Source organism: Gorilla gorilla, chromosome 21, assembly GCF_029281585.2.
Source record: "Gorilla gorilla gorilla isolate KB3781 chromosome 21, NHGRI_mGorGor1-v2.1_pri, whole genome shotgun sequence".
NCBI classification, from domain to species: domain Eukaryota; kingdom Metazoa; phylum Chordata; class Mammalia; order Primates; family Hominidae; genus Gorilla; species Gorilla gorilla.
The window spans coordinates 48,745,557-48,770,760 of record NC_073245.2 but is presented as its reverse complement, the minus strand read 5'-3'; the positions used below and the strand labels follow the sequence as shown (position 1 = coordinate 48,770,760).

General features: G+C 52.0%; 1 protein-coding gene and 1 long non-coding RNA gene across 4 annotated transcripts in view; one reads left to right on the top strand and one right to left on the bottom strand.

Annotated features, from left to right (window-relative positions):
* LOC115931716 (uncharacterized) overlaps positions 1-25,204 on the top strand; it is a 65,739-nt gene that overhangs the window by 16,364 nt on the left and 24,171 nt on the right. The window lies entirely within an intron of this gene.
* Positions 7,657-16,371, bottom strand: MYL9 (myosin light chain 9). Its single transcript, XM_031004842.3, has 4 exons — positions 15,919-16,371; positions 12,420-12,629; positions 9,288-9,449; positions 7,657-8,401 (listed from the first exon to the last, which is right to left on the bottom strand). The coding sequence occupies exons 2-4, from the start codon at positions 12,601-12,603 to the stop codon at positions 8,229-8,231; spliced, it is 519 nt and encodes a 172-aa protein (XP_030860702.1). The 5' UTR covers positions 12,604-12,629; positions 15,919-16,371; the 3' UTR covers positions 7,657-8,228.

Genomic DNA, 25,204 nt, shown 5'->3' with positions numbered 1-25,204 from the left:
TAGGCCACCACACCTGGCTAATTTTTTTGTATTTAGTAGAGATGGGGTTTCACCATGTTAGTCAGGCTGACCTTGAACTCCTGACCTTAGGCGATCCACCCACCTCAGCCTCCCAAAGTGCTGGGATTACAGACATGCACCACCGCACCTGGCCTTTTTTTTTTTTTTTTTTTTTTTGAGACTGAGTCTTGCTCTGTTGCCCGGGCACTCCACTCACTGCAACCTCCGCCTCCCAGGTTCAAGTGATTCTCTTGTCTCAGCCTCCCTAGTAGCTGGGATTACAGGAGCCTGTCACCACGCCCAGCTAATTTTTGTATTTTTAGTAGAGACGGGATTTCACCATGTTGGCCAAGCTGGTCTGGAACTCATGACCTCAAGTGATCCGCCCGCCCCAACTTCCCAAAGTGCTGGGATTACAGGTGTGAGCCACCATGGCCAGCCTTCCTTACCATCTTATAACATGCTCATATTGTGGATGGAAGAGAATGGTGCAAAGTGGGGCCCTTGGGCACCCCAATATAACATGCCCATATTGTGGATGGAAGAGAATGGTTTAGGCTCTTGAGGGCTTCATAGGCCTGGGGCTGCTGGTCCCTTGAGATTGCTTTCTAGCATCTTGCAGCTTGGGGGACCTTACAGGTGCCAAAGAGGCCATCCGTTGTCTGGGAAAGCAGACGGGGCCAGGAATTCTGAGCATCGTGGCCCAAATTCGCTGGGTGACCTTCGTCGTCCCCTAGTGGTGAAGTGTGGCAACATCATATCCGGCAGGAATGGGTTTTGTGGCTTTGTGCCAGATTTTGTTGACTTTTGCTGCAGGTGCTGGGTAGGAATTCCCTCAGTATATTTTTTGCACTGTGGCTTGCTTTTTAGTTGCTGTTATTTGCTTGGGTGCAGTTCTCGTATTTGCTTTTACACCATTATATTTATTGAATGGGGCTTCAGTTGCCAGCAAATCCTGTGTATTTTGTTACTATATACATGTTGAACATCCCTGATCTGAAAATCCAAAGTCTGAAATTCTCCAAAATTTGAAACGTTTTGAGCACCAACATGACGCCACGAGTGGAATATTCCATAATTCACCACGTGTGACGGGTCACAGTATAAACTTTGTATTGTGCACAGAATGATTAAAAATATTGTATGCCAGCCTGGGCAACATGATGAAACCCCGTGTCTACAAAAAATACAAGAATTAGCCAGGTGTGGTGGCGCACACATGTAGTCACAGTTACTTGTGGGGGCTGAGGCAGGAGGATTGCTTGAGCCCAGGGTGTCAAGGCTGCAGTGAGCCGTGATCGCACCATTGTACTCCATTCTGGGCGACAAAGATAGACCCTGTCTCAAAAAAAAAAAAAAAAATCTCTGGGTATTTGCGGCGCGTCCCATCTGGCTCCACATCCTTCTCCTTACCTTGCCCCATTCTCTAGCCCAGAGACCACGGGCAAAGTTCCTCCTTCAGTTTGGCTTTGTTCTTTTTTTAAGATAGAGTTTCGCTCTGTTGCCCAGGCTGGAGTGCAGTGGCGTGATCTCTGCTCACTGCAACCTTTGCCTTCCAGGATCAAGTGATTCTCCTGCCTCAGCCTCCCCAGTAGCTGGGATTACAGGCATGCACCACCATGCCCGGCTAATTTTGTATTTTTTAATAAAGACAGGGTTTCTCCATGTTGGTCAGGCTGGTCTCGAACTCCCGACCTCAGGTGATCTGCCCACCTCGGCCTCCCAAAGTGCTGGGAGTACAGGCGTGAGCCCCTGCGCCTGGGCGATTGGCTTTGTTTTTTCATCAGTTAAGGGTGATGACCAGGGTTCCTCCTGAATTCCAGATAAACCTCAGTCAGTTCTTGTGTCCTTTCTCCATCCATGCTTGTCCTTACTGAGGTTTATTCATCAGGTAGGACCCTGTTAATTTCAGGTACTATCTTATATAAGCTTCACTCTTTCTCTCTTCCCAGTCAGGGTGGCCCCATCTCTTCCTTGTCCTCCTCACTTGCATATGACACACTGTATTCAGGACACAAGGCCATCAATATGTCCCCAGGCACCACCTCTAAGCCCCACCCCACCCTAGGAATCCACTTTTGAGGGTTTTGAATGGGTCCTTGGCTATGTATGAAGAGTCCCCTGGGCAATTCTGCAGTGGTTAAGTCTGCATGTTTTAAAATTACACTGAAGTTCTTGGGCGATACTCTCATCCCATGTCTTTTCTCCCTCATATTGCTTTTGATATGCAGCCCTGTTGAGGTATGGACATTGAGTCCTGCATGGTCTCCACAGTATGCATTCATCACGTTTCACTTGCTGATTTTCCTCTTGATAGATAAGTAGGTCCCCTCCAGTTCCCTGCTACTGTCAGTGCTGCCTCAGTAAACTGTTCCTGCCCCTTCTGGGCCTATGCACAATTCCTCTGGTATACGTTTCCAAGTGTGGAGTTGCTGCATCAGAAGGGATTTGCTTGCTCACAGGTGCTGCGTGGTTGCTGTCCTGCACTGGTGCACCAGTCTGTCCTCTCATCGCCCATGCCTTAGGATTCTCTGCATCTTTTCCAATGGTATCATCCCTCTCTCCAAATTTTGACAATCTGATGGGCATAAAGTGGCTTCTTATTTTTAATTTGCTTTTCTTTCTGACTACAGTTGTCCCTTCATATCTGCAGGTTCTGCATCCATGGATTCAACCAACTTCAGATAGAAAATATCATGAGGCAGGAGAATCACTTGAGCCCAGGAATTTGAGACCAGTCTGGGCAACATAGGGAGACTGCCTCTACAGAAAAAAAAAAATGAGCGGCGCAGTGGCTCATGCCTGTAATCCCAGCACTTTGAGAGGCCGAGGCAGGCAGATCACCTGAGGTTGGGAGTTCGAGACCAGTCTGATCAACATGGTAAAACCCCGTCTCTACTTAAAATACAAAATTAGCCAGGCATGGTGGTGCATGCTTGTAATCCCAGCTACTCAGGAGGCTGAGGCAGGAGAATCGCTTAAACCCAGGAGGCGGAGGTTGTGGTGAGCCGAGATTGTGCCATTGCACTCCAGCCTGGGCAGCAAGAGCGAAACTCCATCACAAAAAAAGAAAAAAACCAATAAAAATAACAATACCACCAAAAAACAATACAGTAAGGCCAGGTGTGGTGGCTCACGCCTGTAATCTCAGCACTTTGGGAGGACGAGGTGGGTAGATCACCTGAGGTCAGAAGTTCGAGACCAGCCTGGCTAACATGGTGAAACCCAGTCTCTACTAAAAATATAAAAGTTAGCTGGGTGTGGTGGTGTGTGCCTATAATCCCAGCTAGTCTGGAGGCTGAGGCAGGAGAATCGTTTGAACCCAGGAGGTGGAGATTGCAGTGAGCCGAGGTCGCACCACTGCACTCCAGCCTGGGTGACAGAGCGAGACTTCGTCTCAAAAAAGAAGAAGAACAACAACAACAAAATACTTTCACGGACTCTGGTGTTTTCCCCCATCTGTCTATCTTTCCTTTTTTGTTTATTTATTTATTTATATACTTTTAGAGACAGAGTCTCCCTCTGTCACCCAGGCTGGTGTGCAGTGGTGCAATCATAGCTCAGTGTAGCCTTGAACTTCTGGTTTCCAGCGATCCTCCCGCCCCAGCCTCTTTTCTTTTTTTGAGACAGCATCTCACTCTGTTGCCCAGGCTGGAGTGCAGTGGCACGATCTCAGCTCACTGTAGTCTCCACCTCCTGGGTTCAAGTGATTCTCCTGCCTCAGCCTCCTGAGTAGCTGGGACTACAGGTGTGCCCCACCACACCTGGCTAATTTTTGTATGTTTAGTGGAGATGAGGTTTCACCATGTTGGCCAGGCTAGCCTCGAACTCCTGACCTCGTGTGATCTGCCTGCCTCGGCCTCCCAAAGTGCTGGGATTACAGGCGTGAGCCACTGCGGCTGGCCTGATTCTCTGTTTTGTTTCTGGCTCTTGACCAAGCTGTTTCTCATAGCTGGCAACAATGATTTTATGATCTCTTAGTTTATCTCCATCAGGACGGTGGGGGTCTGTTTTTTATCTAGAGAGAGATGACAGGAAACCTGATTTGTTAGGTTTTTTTGGTCGTTATTTTGCATGTTTGTGATCTCAAGTCACTTAAGGAAACACTGAAAGGAGAAAGCCCATTGAGATGTGGATCAGTGAGTTTTTGTGTTTTTTGGTTTAACTTGATGTATGAATGAGATTGTAGAACTGAAGCTTCCAAGTCTCTGTGTCTATATGAGTTTGAAATGTTTTTCTACCACCATAGTATATCAAATTAAATTATAATGTCTCTTAAATTTTAAGATCTAGGCCGGTTGCTGTGGCTCACGCCTGTAATCCCAGCACTTTGGGAGGCAGAGGTGGGTAGATCACCTGAGGTCAGGAGTTCAAGGCCAGCCTGACCAACATGGTGAAACCCCAGCTCCACTAAAAATACAAAATTAGCTGAACATGGTGGTGCGTGCCTGTAATCCCAGCTACTTGGGGAGCTGAGGCAGGAGAATCACTTGAACTTGGGAGGCGGAGGTTGCAGTGAACTGAGATCACACCACTGTACTCCATTCTGGGTGACAGAGTGAAACTGCGTCTCAAAAAAAAAAGTTTAAGATTCATTTTGATTCTATTATAAGGTCTAATGAGGCTGCCAGAAAGATAAGGAAACACAAAAATTTTCAGAAAATAAACGGAATTTCTAATGTTTTAAAAGTGCTAGCCTTTGGAGGAATTTAAAAAAAGGACTCTGTCAGGTGTGGTGGTATGCGTTTGTAGTCTTAGCTACTTGGGAGGCTGAGGCAGAAGGATCACTTGAGGCCAAGAGTTTGAGGCCAGCCCAGGCAACAAAGCGAGACCCCATCTCTACCAAAAATTTAAAAATTGGCTAGGTGCGGTGGCACATGCCTGTAATCCTAGCACTTTGGGAGGCCAAGGCAGGTGGATCACCTGATGTCAGGAGTTCGAGACCAGCCTGGCCAACATAGTGAATCCCCCTCTCTACTAAAAATACAAAAAGTTATCCAGGCGTGGTGGTGGCTGCCTGTGATCCCAGCTACTCAGGAGGCTGAGGCAGGAGAATCGCTTGAACCTGGGAGGTTGCCATGAGCTGAGATCGTGCCATTGCACTCCAGCATGGGCAACAAGAGTGAAACTCTGTCTCAAAAAAGAAAAACTACAAAAATTAAAAAATTAAGGCCAGGCGTGGTGGTTCACACTTGTAATCTCACCACTTTGAGAGGCCAAGGTGGGAGGATTGCTTGAGCCCAGGAGTTTGACACCAGCCTGGGCAACATAGCGAGACCCTCTCTCTACAAAAAATAAAAAATTAGTCAGGCGTGGTGGCACAGGTCTGTAGTAGCAGCTGCTCAGGAGGCTGAGGTGGGAGAATTGCTTGAGCCCAGGCGTTCTAGGCTGCAGGGACCTATGATCACACCACTGCACTCCAGCCTGAGCAACAGAAAGACCCAGTCTGAAAAAGCTAGACAAATACTAGGAAAAAATAGAAAATTTTACAGTTTTACAATGATGTTGAGCACTTAAAAATGTATTTGGTGAGTATTTAAAATGTTCTTAATAAGTGTATGTATTTTGGCCGGGCGTGGTGGCCCACCCCTGTAATCCCAGCACTTTGGGAGGCTAAGGTGGGCAGATCACAAGGTCAAGAGATGGAGACCATCTGGTGAACATGGTGAAACCCCGTCTCTACTAAATATACAAAAATTAGCTGGGCGTGGTGGCGCGCACCTGTAGTCCCAGCTACTTGGGAGGTTGAAGCAGGAGAATCACTTGAACCCGGGAGGCGGAGGTTGCAGTGAGCCGAGATCACGCCACTGCACTCCAGCCTGGGAGAAAGAGCGAGACTCTGTCTCAAAAAAAAAAAAGAAAAAAATAAGTATATGCATTTCTTCTGAGATTCCTTTTCATGCTACCATTTTTTTTCCTACCGCGTTGTCTTTTTCTGATTCAATTACTGAAGCTTTATATAGATTAGTGTTAACTCTTGTTTTGTTAAATATGCTGCAGGTATTTCCTCCCAGAATGCATTTGGCTTTTAATTTTGCTTATGGTTTCTTTAGCTCTACAAAAAGAATGTTGACTTCATGCATTTAAATCTGCCAGTCTTTTCCTTTGTGGCTTCTGGGTTTTGTGCTAGACTTGGAAAGTTCCGGGGGTCCTTTACTGCTGGTCTGTGGGTGCTGCGGGTCCTGCCTTGCCCTGCCCAGAGCACGTTCCTCTTCCCTTCCTGTGGGTCAAGGTAGCCCCCAGGCCAGTTCTGAAGCCAGTGAGGCTGGACTGGTCCTGACCTCTTCCCACCTGTGTGCGAAGCTCTTCCGTCTTCCGTCTCGGGGTGAAGGTGGGGTGAACTGTGACAGAATTGCACGCTGGAGCTTGACATCTAGATGACGCGTCCTTGCCTCCTTCCAGAAATGCCTTTGGCGCTGCAGTGGCTCTGCTGAGAGGACCTTATGACCCTGGTGTCGGGCATGTGTGGCCAGTACCCTGGGACACTCTGAGACCCCCCTCCCACACCCTTGGGGCTGGCAGCATCGAATGGGTGGCCAGACTGAGAGTTGCCCAGGGCCGTGTGTGTAGCTGGAGGCCTGCAGCCTGCTGCCGGGGGTGAGAATGTGTTTGGGACTGAGTTTGGGATACTATTTGGGCCTGGTTTGGAACTTGTTCGGGTCTCGTCCCTTCTGGAGTTGATACCAGGGACTTTTGGGGCTCTGTTTGGAGCCAGGATGAGGAGTTTCAGCCGAGCTCTGAGCAGGGCCTGGCGTTGAGGCCTGCAGGAGGTTAGGGCCTCCTGGTCAGGCACAGGGTCCCCTGGTGCTCAGCTCCCCCTTGGCCCTGATCTGGGACCTTTGCTGAGTGCTGCGGCTGCCTGCGCTGGGTGACCTCTGGAGAAGGCCTCAGGACCAAGCTGGGTCCACTCGCTGGGGTCAGGTGGGGTGGGTCTGGCCCTCACTCTGCCCTAGGCCTATTGGGTGACCCAGGCAGTCCATGCCCCTCTGGACTCTCTGCTCAGTCATTCAGCGCTCTTTCTGCCCCTCTTAGGCCCCAGGCACTGCCATCAGTGTCCCCATCATCCACTAGTAGCAGGGGTCCCGGCCCTGCCTGCCCTGCGTACACAGGGACATGGAAAGCTGTGGCCCCCATGCTGTTGGTCCTGGGGCTGAACTCGCCCTCCATCTGCCTGGGGCTGGGAAACCCCTCGTTCCCACCTCCAGCCCTGAGCTGCTGGGACGCCTGCCTCATCACTGTTCCTGGAGCCTCCCTCATCACTGTTCCTGGAGCCTCCCTGTTCTTCTGGAACCCGGAGCTCTAGTCCTGAGGGCTGTGTGGCCTGACCTCTGCCCCCCAAGAGGCCTGGAACCCTCCACGGGATTGGCTGTGGTGATTCCCATGGTCCTCCCTTTCCCACAAGCCCTGAGAAGGCCACCAGGCCCATTCCCTCCGTCCCCTGTCCCCTGCTGGTCTCAGCTGAGCACAGAGCCCACTTGCTAGGGACTCTGGTCCCTAGAGGCTTCAGGGACCATGTGGCTGGAGGACGCCCAGTCCTTCCCTGGGCCAGGGTGGGAGGAGCAGGGCAGTAACTGGAGATGGCAGGAGAAGGTGGGAGAGGGTTTCAGGCCTGGGGTCCCCTTACTTCACCCCAGCCACAGACACACAGACCAGAAGCAGTGCTCAGCCCTCTATTGGAGATTCTGCCTCCTCTGGGACAGATGTCCACGCTGCCCGCGACTCGTGAGCACACTCCCATGGTGGGTGGCGTGCTCTGGGTGGGTGTGCGGCAGTGGCCGGTCAGGGTGTAGGGGAGGGGACTGAGAGGGGACCTTGGTGAGCTTGCATTTGTGTGGGGATACACGTGAAGGGGTGTCGGATCCCAGGACTCAGGGCCTCTTCCTCCTGGGGGGCACACAGAGCCCCTTCCCTTCCTCCTTGGGGAACAGCCCCGGAATGGGGCCTTCCCTTGGTGCCTCTAGGTCCTGCCCTCCAGCCCATGTCCCCGGAAGGTGGTCTTTCCTTGGAGGGGTCAGAGACTCCAGCCCAGGGCTCTGGGGTCACTGTGGGAACATCTGCCTCAGCTCAGCACGCACTTCTCCTGGCCTGTTTCTTCCACTGGGAACTGGGACCCTAACCCCTCAAAGGGGGATCCCTGAGCGAGGGTCATGGGCAGGGAGCTGGTATGGACGGGTGTGTGTGGGGAGGGGTGACTGGCGGGGGCTGGGGTGTCGGGGGGCTGGGGTGGCCTAGTCGTCTTTATCCTTGGCGCCATGTTTGAGGATGCGGGTGAACTCCACGTAGTTGAAGTTGCCTTTCTTATCAATGGGCGCCTCCCGGTACATCTCGTCCACTTCCTCATCTGTGAAGCGGTCACCCATGGTGGTGAGCAGCTCCCGGAGGTGGTCCTCATGGATGAAACCTGCGGGCAGGGGTAGGTGGGTGAGAGCAGGGACTTGGGCTGAGACACACGCAGCAGCCCCATCCCTCAGCCCCCTGGCAGCTCTTGCAGACCTAGAGGGGCTGGGAAGATACAATCTTAGTCTCTGGTCAGTCTGAGGAATGAGGACGTGGCAGGAGGGGTGTGGGGGTGCACGTGAAGGGGTGTCAGATCCCACGTGAAGGGGTGCCAGGGTCCCGAGGGGAGGAGTTGTGCAGTGGGACTGTCTCCGAGGTGTCACTTGGGGAACTTGAGGCTGTGCACACAGATGGTGTTGGGTGTGCCCTGTTTTAAGTGTGAGCTCTGGAGTTCCACTGCCTGAGTTGCAGTGCTGATTCCCATTCTCCCTAGCTATGTGACTTTGGGCAAGGTCCTTAACCTCCGTGTGCCTGTTTAATCTAGAAAACAGGGATGAACGTATGCCATTCCGGTGAGGGACCGTGAAGATAGTCAGGCCCGTGCGGGCCCATGGCCATGTTACCATGGCCATCATCACCCTGACATGTCCCTGGGAAAAATGAGCTGAGGGATGGAATATCCGTTAGGAGATCTGAGGAGGGGGGCCAGTTTCTATACCTTCTTGGCAAGAAAGACATGAAATGGTTTGATTTCTGGAAAGGTCTAAAACAGATGGAGAATGTGCATTGGGCCAGCGGGGGAGATCACAAAGGCAGGAGTCTTGGGGCATGGGCTGTTCTGGCCTAGCCTTTGCGGCGACAATAAGGAGGTGGCCTGGCTTTTATAGTTCTGGTGACAGAACCTGGGAGATGGGTGATGTCTGTTCTGGCCCTTAGGGGCAGAGGCACTGAATGCCTGGGGTGGCCCTGTTCCACTTGCATGCAGAGTGGTGGTAGGGGGCGCCACGGACCTGAGGCTTCCTCGTCGAAGCAGGCAAAGGCGTTGCGAATCACATCCTCGGGGTCCGTGCCGTTCAGCTTCTCCCCAAACATGGTGAGGAACATGGTGAAGTTGATGGGCCCCGGGGCCTCGCTCATCATGCCCTCCAGGTATTCGTCTGTGGGGTTCTTCCCTGTGGCAGGTGGGGTGTTCCAGCCTGTGGTCCTGGGCCCTCTGTCCCCAGCTGGGACAACTTGCACCCCCGTCCCCCACCCCTGCCCTTCACGGCTCCGTGTGAGATGGGAGGTAGTGGGTTTTGTGAACTGGAAAGCATGGCTCTAGCGCAGCCACAGCAGTGGGCGCTGGGAGTCCCTGGCTGCTCCCACCAGTTTCCTCCTGTGGCCTGGATGTCAGCAGCTGGCAGTGCTCACTAAAGTGTAATAAGAACAACCCTCTGCAGACTGCTCGCTGTGGCTGGTCGACCACGTGCCTTATTGCATTTAACTTTCACCACCCCGTGAAGTCAGCATTCTTACCCACTTCACAGGTATGGAAGCTGAGGCACAGAGAGGCCAGGTGACTTGTCCAGGGTCAGACAGCAAGTAAGGAGGAGACTTGAGTAGACCTGGCATTTGAACCCAGGCAGCCTAACTCCAAAGTCCAGACACAGTGCTTTGCTGTCAGACAGGCCTGGGTTTGGATCCCAGCTGTGCACCTTGGTTTTCCCCATCTCTTAGGGGAATTGTGAAGACAGTAGTTGCAAAAGGCTCATAACAATGACTGGCACAGGCCTATGGACTGGAATCAACTGCTGGGTTTCTATTGCAGCCCCACTACTTGGTAGCTGTGTGACCTTGGGTAAGTTACTTAACCTCTCTGAGCCTCAGTTTCCTTGTTTGTAAAGTGGGAATAATTTTATCTGTTCAATAGGATTGCTTTGAGATTTAAGATAATACCTGCAGGGCTTCTTCTTCTTATTATTATATTTGCTGCTCTTGTTTTTAACTTGAAGATAAGGGTGTGACTCATCTGCAGACCCACGGATACGAGCTACAAACACAGTGCATGTTTTTCTGGGTGGACACCCAGGGCTGTCATGAAGTCTCAGGGGTTCAGGGGCCTGGGTGCAGGGTGTGGCCTTGGAAATAGGAAGTCTTCATGTCCCTGAGCCTCACATGCCCTGCTGTGTCCCCCTGGGATGGCCATGGAAGCTGAGGCCCAAGAGGAGCTGTGACGCCAGGACACTGGGGTACTTAAGGCCAGCCCCTTCTCTCACCAGGCCTCAGTCCTTCCATGAAGCTGGGAAAGCCCCAGATAAGAACCCTGGAGTTGGCCAGGCGTGGTAGCTCACACCTGTAATCCTAGTACTTTGGGAGGCCAAGACGGGCTCTGGAGTTTGAGACCAGCCTGGCCAACATGGCGAAACCCTGTCTCTACTAAAAATACAAAAATTAGCTGGGCATGGTGGCGCACGTCTGTAATCCCAGCTACTGGGGAGGCTGAGGCAGGAGAATCTCTTGAACCTGGGAGACGGAGGTTGCAGTGAGCCGAGATGGTGCCACTCCAGCCTGGGCAACAGAGTGAGATTTTGTCTCGGGGGGGAAAAAAAAAGAACCCTGGAGTTTACTTCCTGCCAGGTGACCTCCTGGGGGAGGGAGCCTTCAAGCGAGCCTGGCCGGAAGCTGGGAGAGGTTTGGTGCTCAGGGCTGGGGGCAGCGTGCTGTCAGTTCTCCCACTCAGGTTTGCCTGGTTCTCCCGCTCAGTGCCTCGTGGGGAAATGTCAGGGTCATGGCCCCATTTCACAGGAAGAGGAAAGTGCACAGGGCCGTACCAGGGACTGACTCTCTGGCCTCAAAGCTCGAGGCTTGACTGTCACCGGGCTGTGTCCTCTGGTCCTGGACTCTCCCTCCCCCAGGCAGTGTCTGGTCTGGATGCTGTCACTCGGCATGAGGGGTAAGCGGGAACTGGGCTGAGAGTGGCTGGCTGTGGCCAGCACTTTGGGAGGGATGTTGGGGCAGGCCCGTGGGTTGGGGCATGGTCTCTGGAGGCCTTGCCTCTGGGCCTGTGTTTCCCCATCTGCAGTAGAGAACTGGACTTGATTTTTGTACCCTGTTAGTTCTAAGGTCCTGATCCTGAGGAAGTCACTGGGACCAGAGAAGCTATGAGAGCCTGGGATGGGTGACCTCTGAAGGAGGGGAGCTGGTCTGGCCTCCCCTCTAGGCCTCAGTTTCCCCATCTGTGCAGTGGGCAGCCTGCAGTTCACACTTTCATTTAGATGCTGACCTCTTTCTTTCCTTTCTTTCCTTTCTTTCTGTTTTGAGACGGAGTCTTGCTCTGTCGCCCAGGCTGGAGTGCAGTGGGGTGATCTTGGCTCACTGCAAACTCCGCCTCCCAGATTCACACCATTCTCCTGCCTCAGCCTCCCGAGTAACTGGCGCCCGCCACCACGCCCAGCTAATTTTTGTATTTTTAGTAGAGACAGGGTTTCACCATGTTAGCCAGGATGATCTCGATCTTCTGACCTCGTGATCCGCCCGCCTTGGCCTCCCAAAATGCTGGGATTACAGGCGTGAGCCACAGCGCCCGGCCAGCTGACCCCTTTCTTTAAATGAAATGATACCTGGCAGCCCAGTGCACAAATCTGCCTAAGACAGGCCCACTGTGGAGTCAGCCTGTCTACGTTCAGACCCTGTGGTGGACCTGCTTTGTGCTTCAGTTTCCCTGTTTTTTTTTTTTGAGATGGAGTCTCTCTCTGTTGCCCAGGCTGGAGTGCAGTGGGGCGATCTCGGCTCACTGCAACCTCCGCTTTCCGGGTTCACGCCATTCTCCTGCCTCAGCCTCCCGAGTAGCTGGGACTACAGGTGCCCGCCACCACGCTCGGCTAATTTTTGGTATTTTTAGTAGAGTCAGGGTTTCACCGTGTTAGCCAGGATGGTCTCGATCTCCTGACCTCGTGATCCGCCCTCCTTGGCCTCCCAAAGTGCTGGGATTACAGGCGGGAGCCACCGCGCCCGGCCCAGCTTCCCCGTTGAATGGACTAAGTGATGGCAACTATTCTCTAAGGTGGACACCACGCGTCCCACTACACAGGAGGTGCCCTGTAAATGATTGGCAGAGCCTGCCTGGCCTCATCCATCTCACCCCTGTCCCTGTCCCGGCTCACCCAGCGAGGCCAGCATGTCGTGCAGGTCCTCCTTGTCAATGAAGCCATCACGGTTCTGGTCAATCATGTTGAAAGCCTCCTTAAACTCCTGGATCTGGGACTGGTCAAACATTGCGAAGACATTGGATGTGGCCCGCTGTGGCCGCTTCTTGGTGGTCTTGGCTTTGGCCCGCTTGCTGGACATCTTGGCTTCTGGTGGGTGGGGCTTCCCTGCAGGAAGGGGTGGGGGTTGGGTGGCCCTGTGACTCTGGGCCAGGGAATCTTCCTGCCTCCCCCAGACTGGCTTTTAGCACTTCGGCCTGGCATTCAAGGCTGCCCACGGATTTGGGGCTCCCACCACCCAGTTCTTCACAAAAGCAGACAAGTGTGGCTGTGTGATTCTGAACAACTTCCTCTACCTCTCTGAGCCCGAGAGTCTTCATCTGGGACTGGAGACATGAGGAGTGCCCAGCAGTAGGGATTAACTGACTCAGTGCCTGAGAGCTCCTGGAACAGTGCCGGGCATGGAATCAGCTATTTTGGCTGTGATTGTTTGGGTAAAACACTTAGGATTGGGCTTGGTGCCAACCATTACCATGCTTTATCTCTTTTAATCCTTAATAGCATTTACACTGTCCCTCTCTCTTTCCAAGTGACAAGGTGGGTCCACTCATGGGAGTCAGTGAGGGCTCTCCTGGGCTGCCATCCAGGCTCCCTGGCCCTGCAGGAAGGAGCTGGATCAGCATTCCTGCATTCCTGCCGTTCCTCACTCTCCCACTCCATCCCTCTGCTGCCCGCCTGAGGTTCTAGGAGGCTCTGGGCAGTCAAACCCCCGCCTGTCCACCTCAGGGAGCTTGACCAGCCCCCCAGTGGTGAGTGGTCACAGACTGATCCTGGGTCCCACTCCTTGTTCTCACTCCCCAGTGCTTATCGGGGTGTGAGGCTTGCTTGGGCTGAGAACCCCAGCTTCTTCACCCTTGCTTAGACCTGGCTTCTTAGCCTCCAGCCGGCCTCTTCTGTCCCATACAGACCCTGACGTACACTTGTCATTGTGAAGCCCTTGAAGGTTCCTGCCGCCCCTCAGAGCAAGTCTGGGTCCCTCATCCTGGCATTCAAGGCCGTGTGTGAGTCCCTCCTGGCCTCTCTGACAGCCCTCGTGGTGTCCCTCTTGTGACCCACAATCCTACCCTTCTGACCTCTGCAGTTCCCTGGACACTCTCAGGCTTTCCTCTGTGGTCCCCTCCTCCCCTGTGCTCTTTCTTCTCCAGCCCAGTTCTTGAGACCGCCCCCCTCTCCCAGGGAGCTGTTCCCTGTACCCTTGCTTCCACAGTAAACACTTAAAGATCTCTCTCCCTTGTGGGCCAGCATAGATCCCCCAGTTTACACCAATCCCAGGCCATAGTTGTAACAGATGCTGATGAATGACTGTATGAAGGCAACTACGGCCAGTCTGCTGCTTCCACTGTACAGATGGGGAAACTGAGACCAGGCCTGGGACTGTTTCCCTGAATGCTTGCCACAGCTTGTGGGGATATGCGCCTGAAGACCCAGTGCCTCCTTCCCTCGGCTGGGGCAGTGGGCCTGGCTGAGGTTCTAGGACTGCGGCCCCTCTTCCCTCTGCCCAAACCCCCGGGCCCAGGGCCTCCAGGAAGCCTGCTCTGCCTGTTGTTCACCCCAAGCTGTGTGGTTGCAACTTGAGCTGTTTCCAGGCCTTCCTCCCATGACTCTGTTGAAGTCATTCTCGGTCCTTGGCCTTTGAGATCATCAACCCTGGACTGGGATCCCGGCCAGCCCCAGCTGGTCCCCAGGGCCATCACTGCCTGTAGTCATGAGACAGTGGCTGCCCGTGTCCCACGGACTGACACACCCAGCCCTCAGTGTTTCTTGCATGGTTCAGGAAGGTAGACAGAATTCCTTCTCACCCATGACCTAGTTGGGAGTGCCATTGTCCCCAGATGCCGGCCCCCTCCTCTCCCATGCTTTAGAGGGGCCTAGTCCTTCCCTGAGTCCAGTGTTCTCGGGAACTTTGACTCCTGGTGCCCACAGAAGTCTGCATGCAGAGAGGCAGTGCACTGTGCCCAACAGAGGCTGTGATGGCCATCACTGTCCCCACCACACTCTGTGAAGCTCTAGGGCAGGCATGGCCAGGCCACCCACAGCTGGGTCTGAGCCCAGCTGGGCCCCTCTGCCTTCATGGCCACCCGGTCTGCACTCTCTGCGTGGTGTGGCTGGGAGCACTGTACTTAAGGGCTTGCACAAGGCCCCACCCCAGCAATTGTGGGAAGTGGTGAGCGGAGGCAGGGGTGCCCCCATGGTGCAGCTAGGAAAACAGGCCCCAGAAGGGGAGTGGAGTGCCCATGAGAGGGGGAGGGGCCACCTGGAAGACAGGATTCCTGGGCTAGGTTTGGGTCAGTGGAGAGCAAACTTGGCTGCTGGTGCCCTCGAGGCTTGAACAAAACAGGGAGCCCCAGTCCTCAGGCGGGCCTGTGGCAGCGGAGCGGGAAAGGGCTCTGTGTATCCAGAGGCGCCTTCTAGAACTGGTCGAGGGGCGAGGGGCAGGCATGGGTGGGGCCTTTAGTTCTGAGGCCATTGCTTCCCCCTTCAGGGGCCCTAGACACCAGGGGTCAGCACTGATACTTGGCCTGGATGTGACTAGATGCCATGTCCCCCATCCTGGTGTCCAGATTCCCACCATAACAGAAAAGGCTGGGCTGAAGCCAGCACAGGGCAGTGCCCCCATGACCTCCAGCCCCTGGAGCTGGACAGGCCAGATGCCTCCTTCTCAGTGCACCTCATCTGAGGCTCCTCCTTAGAGCAGCTGGAGGGCTGGGAAGAGCAGGGATCAGGTTCTCCCAGCCCCTAATCCTCGTCCTGCCCCCTACGAGTGAGTACATTAGGGCCCTCCGCAGACCTTCCCCACCCACAGGCGAGATGACCCAGAGAGGGGAAGCCCGGGTCCCTGCATACAGCACTGGCTGTGTCGGAAGGGCCCCCTGGTCTCGGTCCCTTTCCCCTGGCCCAGGGTGTAGGGATGGGAGATGGGGAGGGGACACAGATGCTGTGGGGGCATGGAGTCCCACAGGGCTGTTTCTCCATCTGTGACACACATGCCTTTACTGGGCCAGGGGGAACTGGCGACTGCAACCCTCTCCCCAGCACCCTTGTACCCGGGCTCCCCAGCCCCCCCCCCCCCCCCCGGAGCTCTGGGCTTGGCATCTCCAGCTCCTCAGCAAAGGGGCAGGGCGTGGACGATGGCCTTCCCTTGCCGCAGGACCACTGCTTCTCAGAGGCCAGAACAGCCTTCCTGCTGCCCGGCCCCTGGCCAGAGTCCCTGTCGGCCCCCAGCAAACTCGCTGCCCCAGCTCACCCCTCAGTCCGTGCCCAACAGACCCTACCACGTCCCAGTCCGTGGGGCCCGCCTTTGCCCCCCGTGACAGCCGGGTCGGGCCCGGGCCACCTCTCATCTCCAGCCCTGGGCCATTAGGCACGTCCTCAAGACCCCCGGGGCCCCGGATCCCACCTGGTGCAGAGAAGGCGCTTGGGCTCGCTGGGTGCGTGGAACTGGGCCGGCCGTCGGGTCCGGACTCCAGGCGGGGGCGGGGCGTGGCGGCCGGGCCTTACAAGGCAGAAGAATGTGCGCGGGGCGGGGCCGCGGGCGGGGTGCGGGGGCCCTCGGCTGCCGTCCGGCCTTATTTGGCCTCGACCCACGGGCTGGCAGGCGGGGGCGCTCTGGGGTGAGCCCCCCTTCCTTGCTGTGCCAGCCCGGGCTGCACAGAGGGCCTTGTAGGGAGGGGAGGTGATGGGGTGAGCAGGCAATGGGAGAGGGGGTGTGGGGGTTCGCTCTGGGCCACCCCTTCCCCTCCAGAGAGGCAAGCGGAACATCCAGGGCCGCTTCCCCAGAGGCCTCCCACTTGTATGGGCCGTGGGAGTGCAGCTTCCCCTGACGGGCAACGGCTCTCGACGTGGGGAGGGCAGAGGCGGTGGGTGGGGGGGCTCCCAGGGACCCCTACGCCCGGTGACTCGCTCTGTCCACATCAGCGGTCGCCCGCCAGAGCGGGGCTGAAGGAACCACTCGGGAAGCACTGGTTTCGTGGAGGGAAACACGATGAACAAGTAGCTCCGCGGCCTGGGGCCTCAAAGGAGAAGGGGATCTGGGGGGAGCGTGGGCTGTTCCGCAGAGTGCTCTGGGCAGTGACATTGGGCAGACAGGAGGTGCAGGGGTGCGCCCCGCCGTGAGGGCTCCCCGGGCTCGGGGTCGCCAGCAGCAGGAGGCCAGGAGGATGGGGGCGGGAGCCGGAGGGGCTGAGAAGCAGCAGGGACCCCTCTGTGGCTCCCTGTAGGCCATGTGGGGTGTCGGAGGGTTCTGAGCAGGGGGTGACGACCTGGCTTGGGTTTTGACGGAATCCTTCTGGGTGATGTGTTGAAAATAGCGCAGAGGGGGCCGAGTCCACGAGCAGGGGACCTGTGAGGAGCGACCCAGCAAGGATCAGGCTGATCCGGACTAGCGGGGAGGCCGAGGGACAAGTGCTAAAACTATTTCCGAGGTGCAGCCGGTAGGATCTGCTGGGGCATGGGAATGGGTGTGAAAGAAAAGAGTTAGGGTGGATTCTCAGAGTTTTGATGTGAGCAACGAGAAAGGGCTGCCATTTTCTATGATGGGTTTGCTGTGTGGAGCAGTTTGGGGATAAGAAACTCTATTTTGGACAGATTAATTTTTAAAAACTTTATTTTGAAATGATTTCAGACTTAGGATAAAGTTAGAAGAACTGTGCAAAGAACCCTGTATAGCTTCATCTAGATTCTCCATTTGTTACCATTGGGTTTTATTATATTTTCTTCTTGCTTTCCATATACATATACATATATATATATATATATAATACATGTACATACATTTATATTTATTTATTCCTACCCCCAACCATTTGAGAGTTTCTTGCATACATACGTCCTGTTATCTCTACATGTTTCAGCGAGTACCTCCTAAAAAGGAGATTCTCTTAAATATGCATAGTACAATGATAAAAGTCAGGACAATTTTCACATTGATTTAATTACCTAATTTACAGTCCATATTCAGGTTGTGCCAGTTATCCCAATAATGTCCTTTAGAGGAATTTTTTCTGGTCTAGGAGCCAAAGTAAGATCATTTGTCATCACGTTTCTTCAGTGTCCCAGTTTTACATTTTATTTTTTGATTGTGGTAAAATATACATAACATAAAATTACCATTTTCAGCGTGTTTTTTTTTTTGTTTGAGATGGGGTCTCCCTCTGTCGCCCAGGCTGGAGTGCAGTGGCGCCATCTCAGCTCACTGCAAGCTCCGCCTCCCAGGTTCACGCCATTTTCAGCATTTTTAAGTGTATAGCTTGGTGGCATTAAGTATATTCACTTTGTTGTGCAACCATCACCACCATCCGTCTCCAGAGCACTTTCATCTTCCTCAGCCGAAACCCCCTGCCAGTTCAACACTAGCTCAACCTTGCTCCCTTCTCCTCGCCCCTGGCAGTCATCATTCATCTTTCTGTTTTCTGTGAGTTTATCTACTCATTGGGGCCTCATGTAAGTGGAATCATATAGCATTTGACCTTTTGTCACTGGCTTATTTCACCCAGCATAATGTCCTCAAGCCCCAGATTCATCCATGTTTAGTGTATATCAGAATTTCTTTTTGGGGGTGGGGGGTTGAGATAGGGTCTCACTCTGTCGCCGTGGGTGGCATGCAGTGGCACAATTATAGCTCACTGCAGCCTTGACCTCCTGGGCTCAAGCAATCCCCCTGCTTTGACCCCCTCAAGTAGCTAGGGCTGCAAGCATGCACCAGCACACCTGGCTGAGTTTTCTTTTTTTTTTTTTTTTTTTTTTGAGACAGAGTCTCGCTCTGTCACCCAGGCTGGAGTCCAGTGGCACGATCTCGGCTCACTGCAAGCTCTGCCTCCCGGGTTCACGCCATTCTCCTGCCTCAGCCTTCCGAGTAGCTGGGACTACAGGCGCCTGCCACCACGCCTGGCTAATTTTTTTTTTTTTTTTTGTATTTTTAGTAGAGACGGGGTTTCACCGTGTTAGTCAGGATGGTCTCGATCTCCTGACCTTGTGATCTGCCCGCCTCAGCCTCCCAAAGTGCTGGGATTACAGGTGTGAGCCACTGCGCCCAGCCCACACCTGGCTAAGTTTTCTACTTTTGTAGAAACAGGGTCTCCCTGTGTTGCCCAGCCTGGTCTCAAACTTCTAGCCTCAAGCAGTCGTCCTGCCTGGACCTCCCAAAGTGCTGGGATTATAGGCCTGAGCCACTGTGCTTGGCCCCGGCTAATTTTTTTTAAAAATTCTTTTTGTAGAAGTGGGGTTTTGCCATGTTGCCCAGGCTCTCGTCCTTTTTAAGGCTGAATAATATTCCATTGTATGCATAGTTTGTTTATCCACTCATCATGGATGGACACTTGGGTTGCTTCCACTTTTTGGCTATTCTGAATAATGCTTCTGTGAACATGGGTCTCTTCAAGTTCGTGCTATTGTTTTTTTAACCTGACATTGTGAACATACAAGTCTCTGTTTTCAGTTCTTTTGGGTATGTGCCCAGAAATGGAATTGCTGGATCAAATGGTTATTCTATTTTTAACATTCCGAGGAACTGCAATAACTGTTTTCTGTAGTGGCTGTACCATTTTAAATTCCCATCAACAGTGTACAAGGGGCCTGGTGTGGTTGCTCTTACCTGTAATCCTAGCACTTTGGGAGGCCTAGGCGGGTGGATCACTTGATGCCAGGAATTTGAGACAAGCCTGGCCAGCATGGTGAAATCTTGTTCTCTACGAAAAATACAAAAATTAGCCAGGTGTGGTTGTACACGCCTGTAATCCCAACTACTCGGGAGGCTGAGGCAGGAGACTCACTTGAATCCGGGAGGCTGAGGTTACAGCGAGCTGAGATCGCGCCGCTGCACTCCAGCCTGGTGGACAGAGTGAGACTCGGTCTCAAAAAAAAAAAAAAAAAAATTCTTGGCCTGCTTAAAAGAGCAGGGTTTTTTTTGATTTTAGGCGTTTTAAAAATATGTTTTGGATATTAATCCCTTGATATGATTTGTAAATATTTTTCTTATTCTACAGGTTTTCTGTATTTTAAAGAAAAGCTTAAATTGTTATCTTTTATAAACCATAAAATTCACCTATGAAATGTACAATTCATTGGTTTTAGTGTATCTACAAAGCTATGTAATCATCAGCACTACTATGTAGTTCCATAACATTTTAGTAAGTAATCCCCCAAAGAAACCCTGTACCTGTCAGCAGTCATTTCCCATTCTCCTCTCATCCCAGCCCCTGGAGACTATGGATCTACTTTCCCTCTCTATCAGTTTGTTTACTGTAGAAATTTGTTTTTGTGTTTTGAGATGGAGTTTCACCCTGTCACCCAGACGGGAGTGCAGTGGGGCTCACTGCAACCTCTGCCTCTTGAATTCAAGTAATTATCCTGCCTCAGCCTCCCTAGTAGCTGGGATTACAGGCACCTGCTACCACCCCAGCTAATTTTTGTATTTTTAGTAGAGATGGGGTTTTACCATGTTGTGCAGGCTGGTCTCGAAATCCTGACCTCAAGTGATTCACCTGCCTCAGCCTCCCAGAGTGCTGGGATTACAGGTGTGAGCCACGCGCCTAGCCAGCTTGTTTACTCTAGAAACTTCAAACAAATGCAGTCATACGATGTCTGGCTTCTTTCACTTAGCATAATATTTTCAGGGATCATCCATATTGCAGAATGTCCCGGGACCTCGGTCTTTTTCATTGCCAAGTAGTATTCTGTTGTATGGCTATATGCTACATTTTGTTTTTGCATTTGTCAGCTGATAGACATTTGGGTTGTTTCTACTTTTTGTCCATTATGAATATGGTGCCGTGAACATTAATCTGCAGGTTTACGTGTGGATATACATTTTCACTTTCTCAGGTATATAAGAGTGGAACCGCTGGGTCATATGATAACGCCTCTATGTTTAACCTTTTAAGGAACTTCCAAACTATTTTGCACAATGTTGTCCCATTTTGAATTCCCACCGGCAGTGGATGGTTCCAATTTCTCTACTTCTTCACTAATACTTGTCTGTCTGTGTTTGTATTAGAGCCAGGGTCTCACTATGTTACCCCAGGCTGGACTTGAACTCCTGGGCTTAGCAGTCCTTCCACCTCAGCCTCCCAAGTAGCTGGGACTACAGCTACCTGGCCCTGCTTGTCTTTTTAATTCTAGTCATCCTATTAGGTATGAAGTGGCATCTCATTGTGGTTTTGATTTGCATTTGTCTAGTGACTGAAGATGTTGAGCATTTTTCACATGCTTATTATTGGACATTTGTGTATCTTCTTCAGAGAAGTATCTATTTAGGCTGGCCGCGGTGGTGGCTCACGCCTGTAATCCCAGCACTTTGGGAGGCTGAGGCGGGCAGATCACCTGAGGTCAGGAGTTTGAGACCAGCCTGGCAAAAATGGCGAAACTCCGTCTCTACTAAAAATACAAAAATTAGCTGGGGGTGGTGGTGGGTGCCTGTAGTCTCAGCTACTTGGGAGGCTGAGGCACAAGAATCACTTGAACTCGGAAGGCAGAGTTTGCAGTGAGCTGAGGTCATGCCCCTGCACTCCAGCCTGGGCAACAGAGAGTGAGACTCTGTCTCAAAAAAAAAAAAAAAAGAAAAGAAAAAGAAGTGTCTATTTAGATCCTTTTACCTATTTAAAAATTTGTCTTTTGGTTTTGAGCTGTAGAAGTTCTTTACATATTCCGGCTATTGCACCCTTATCAGATACGTGAGTTGCAAATATTTTCTCTTATTATGTGAGTTATCCTTTCACTTTCTTGAGAAATGTGTTCTTTGAAACACAAGTTTATTTTTTATTTTTTTTTTTGTTTTTTGAGATGGAGTTTTGCTTTGTCGCTCAGGCTAGAAGTGCGGTGGTGCGATCTCGGCTCACTGCAATCTCTGACCCCTGGGTTCAAGTGATTCTCCTGCGTCAGCCTCCCGAGTAGCTGGGATTACAGGCACCCACCACCACACCTGGCTAATTTTTGTATTTTTAGTAGAGACAAGGTTTCACTATCTTGGTCAGGCTGGTCTTGAACTCCTGACCTCGTGATCCACTGGCCTCGGCCTCCCAAAGTGCTGGGATTACAGGCATGAGCCACCGCGCCTGGCCGAAGCACAAGTGTTTTTAACTTTTAAGTTTAGTTTATCTGTGTTTTCTTTGGTTGCTTGTGCTTTGGTGTCATACCCAAGAAGTCATTGCCTGATCCAAGGTTATGAATGTTTACACTTGTGTTTTCTTTTCTTTTTTTTTTTTTTGAGACGGAGTCTCGCTCTGTCGCCCAGGCTGGAGTGCAGTGGCGTGATCTGGGCTCACTGCAAGCTCCGCCTCCCAGGTTCACGCCATTGTCCTGCCTCAGCCTTCCCAGTAGCTGGGACTACAGGCGCCCACCACCACGTCTGGCTAATTTTTTGTGTTTTTAATAGAGACGGGGTTTCACCGTGTTAGCCAGGATGGTCTCGATCTCCTGACCTCGTGATCCACCCACCTTGGCCTCCCAAAGTGCTGCGATTACAGGCGTGAGCCACCGTGCCTGGCCCACTTCTGTTTTCTTTTAAGAGTTTGCTAGTTTTAGCTTTCGTGTTTTTTTTTGTTTGTTTGTTTTGTTTTTTGTTTGTTTGTTTGTTTTTGAGACGGAGTCTTGCTTTGTCGCCCAGGCTGGAGTGCAGTGACGCCATCTCGGCTCACTGCAAGCTCTGCCTCCTGGGTTCATGCCATTCTCCTGCCTCAGCCTCCTGAGTAGCTGGGACTACAGGTGCCCACCACCACACCCAGCTAATTTTTTGTACTTTTAGTAGAGACGGGGTTTCACCGTGTTAGCCAGGATGGAGTTTTCAGGTCTTTAATCCATATTGAGTTAATTTTGTACATGTTGCAAGGTAAGGGTCCAGCTTCCTTTATTTTGCATTTGGATGTCCAGTTACACTAGCACCATTTGTTGATACTTCTTTCCCCACTGAATACCTTGGCACTGTTGTCTAAAGTCAGTTGTCCACTAATGTATGGGTTTATTTTGGACTGTTAATTCTGTTTCATTGATATATATGTCTACCCTTTTGCCAGTACTACACAATCTTGATTATTTGTTAATTAATTATTTATTTTTTGAGACAGGGTCTTGCTCTGTCACCCAGTCTGGACTACAGTGGTATGATCACAGCTCACTGCAGTCTCAACCTCCTGGGCTCAAGCGATCCTTGTGTTTCAGCCTCCTGAGTAGCTGGACCTATAGGCGTGTGCCACCATACCTGGTTAATTTTTGTATTTTTTGTACACATGGAATCTCACTGTGTTGCCAAAGCTGGTCTCAAACTCTTGGGCTGAAGTGACCCTCCTGTCCCAGCCTGCCAAAGTGTTGGGATTATAGGCATGAGCCACTGTGCCCAGCCTTGATTACATTAGTTTTGTAGTAAATTTTACATTTCCATATGAATTTTAGGGTCAGCGTCTCAATTTCTGCAGAAAAGGGAGCTGGGATTTTGATAAGGGTTGTGTCAAACCTGTAGATTAATTTGGGGGAGTATTGCCATCTTACCAAAACTAAGTCTTCCAATCCGTGAACAGTGGAAAATAAGTAATATGTGGTGTGCTACTTTGGGATTGTGAATATTCTGTTCCTCATAAAAATTTCAACCAATAGTTTTTTTTTTTGAGACAGAGTCTCGCTCTGTCACCCAGTTGGAGTACAGTTCATTGGTGATCCTGGCACAACCCTTCTGCCTCAGCCTCCCATGTAGCTGGGATTACAGGTGCGTGCCACCACGCCCAGCTAATTTTTGTACTTTTAGTGGAGACGGGGTTTCACCATGCTGGCCAGGCTGGTCTTGAACTCTTGACCTCAGGTGATCCACCTGCCTTGGCCCCCCAAAGTGCTGGGATTACACGCATGAGCCACCGCACCCAGCCACCAGTACTTTTAACATGCATGGATGCTTCCATTATTACAATATGATGGTTGCCAAATGGTTCTTTTCTTTTGAGACCTAGTTTCACTCTGCTGCCCAGGCTGGAGTGCAGTGGTGGGATCTCGGCTCGCTGCAACCTCCGCCTCCTGGGTTCAAGTGATTCTCCTGCCTCTGCCTCCCAAGTAGCTGGGATTACAGGCATGAGCCACCACGCCTGGCTAATTTTTGTATTTTTAGTAGAGACGGAGCTTCACCATGTTGGCCAGGCTGGTCTCGAACTGCTAACCTCAAGTGATCCACCCGCCTTGGCCTCCCAAAGTGCTGGGATTATAGGCATGAGCCACTGTGCCCGGCCCAAATTATGATTTTCTAATTCCTGAATTCCCTCTACTGTTAGGAGTTGATGGATGTATGAGTTGCTTGTTATGCATCCAGGTGGAGATGTCGACTGGGAAGGGTGGAGTTCAGGGAAAAATACAGGCTGGAGATTTAGATGCGGGTGTTGTCAGTCTACAGAAAGTTAAAGCCATAAAGGCAGCAGAGGGGCCCCAAAGGCCCATGTCCTGTGTTGGCCATGGGGGCTTCACTGGGTCTGGGCTGGGGTGACATTTTGGAGACAAAGTATGGGCTCACTGGGTCCAGAGAGTACCATGGGTCTATCGAGGCTGGTACCGGGGGCCCCTGTTTTATGGGAAGTGGGGTTCTGTGGCAAGAAATGTCCCTGCTCCATTTAAAACTGCCCCCGAAAGCCTTACTTCTTTTTTTTTTAGACTGAGCCTCGGTCTGTTGCCCAGGCTGGAGTACAGTGGTGTGATCTCGGCTCACTGCAACCTCCGCTTCTCAGGCTCAAGTGATTCTCCTGCTTCAGCCTCCTGAGTAGCTGGGATTACAGGCATGCATCACCACACATGGCTACTTTTTTATTTTTTTAAGTAGAGATGGGGTTTTTCCATGTTGGCCAGGATGGTCTTGAACTCCTGGCCTCAAGTGATTCACCCACCTCGGTCTCCCAAAGTTCTGGGATTACAGGCATGAGCCACCGCGTCCGGCCTGAAAGCCTTACTTGTTAACCTGGCATTCAAGGCCAGTCTGGCCCCAGCCCCGCCTGGAGCAGCAGCACAGCCTTACACCTCTGCCACTGTGCTCACTGTGTCTTTTACTGCCATAGCTTGGTTCAAATATTGTCCATTCTGAAAGCCCAGCAAATATTGCCTTCTCTGCCAGGCACTGAGACCTGGTGAAAAAACTCTCTTCCTACCCTTGGGAGCCCACCATCTTCTGCGTAGAGACAGATATTCACAAGTCATCACATAGATATTAATAAAAGCATCATCACATCAGTGACAACAGCAAAGGAAAGCGACTCTTGTGCTCCAAGTGTAGAGCAGGGCGTTGGCACCGACTTGGCCTGGCCCAGGTGCTTGGCGAGATTTCCCTGGGGAAAGGCCACCTGTCCTGAGAGTGGAGGCAAGAGCTGATGTCAGCTGCATCGGTGGAGGCCCGGGATACCCTGTGGGGGAGGCCCTGAGGCGGCCAAGGGCAGCTCTCACTGGAGATGTGGCTATAGAGGTGGGCGGCAGCCTCCAAGGCCAAGGTGAGGAGGCTGGGTTTAGGGTTTGGTTTTTATTTTTATTTTTATTTTTTGAGACAGAGTCTCGGCTCTGTCACCCAGGCTGGAGTGCAGTGGCACGATCTCGGCTCACTGCAAGCTCTGCCTCCCAGGTTCATGCCATTCTCCTGCCTCAGCCTCCCGAGTAGCTGGGACTACAAGGTGCCCACTACCATGCCCTGCTAATTTTTTTGTATTTTTAGTAGAGACAGGGTTTCACCATGTTAG

Bases quoted from the DNA above. Each gene is read 5' to 3' on its own strand.
- MYL9 (XM_031004842.3), bottom strand. From the start codon at position 12,603: ATGTCCAGCAAGCGGGCCAAAGCCAAGACCACCAAGAAGCGGCCACAG. The intron at 9,450-12,419 runs GTGAGCCGGGAC...CACCTGCCACAG, and splicing joins CGACATGCTGGCCTCGCTGG to GGAAGAACCCCACAGACGAA. The intron at 8,402-9,287 runs GTCCGTGGCGCC...CCCTGCCCGCAG, and splicing joins CTTCGACGAGGAAGCCTCAG to GTTTCATCCATGAGGACCAC.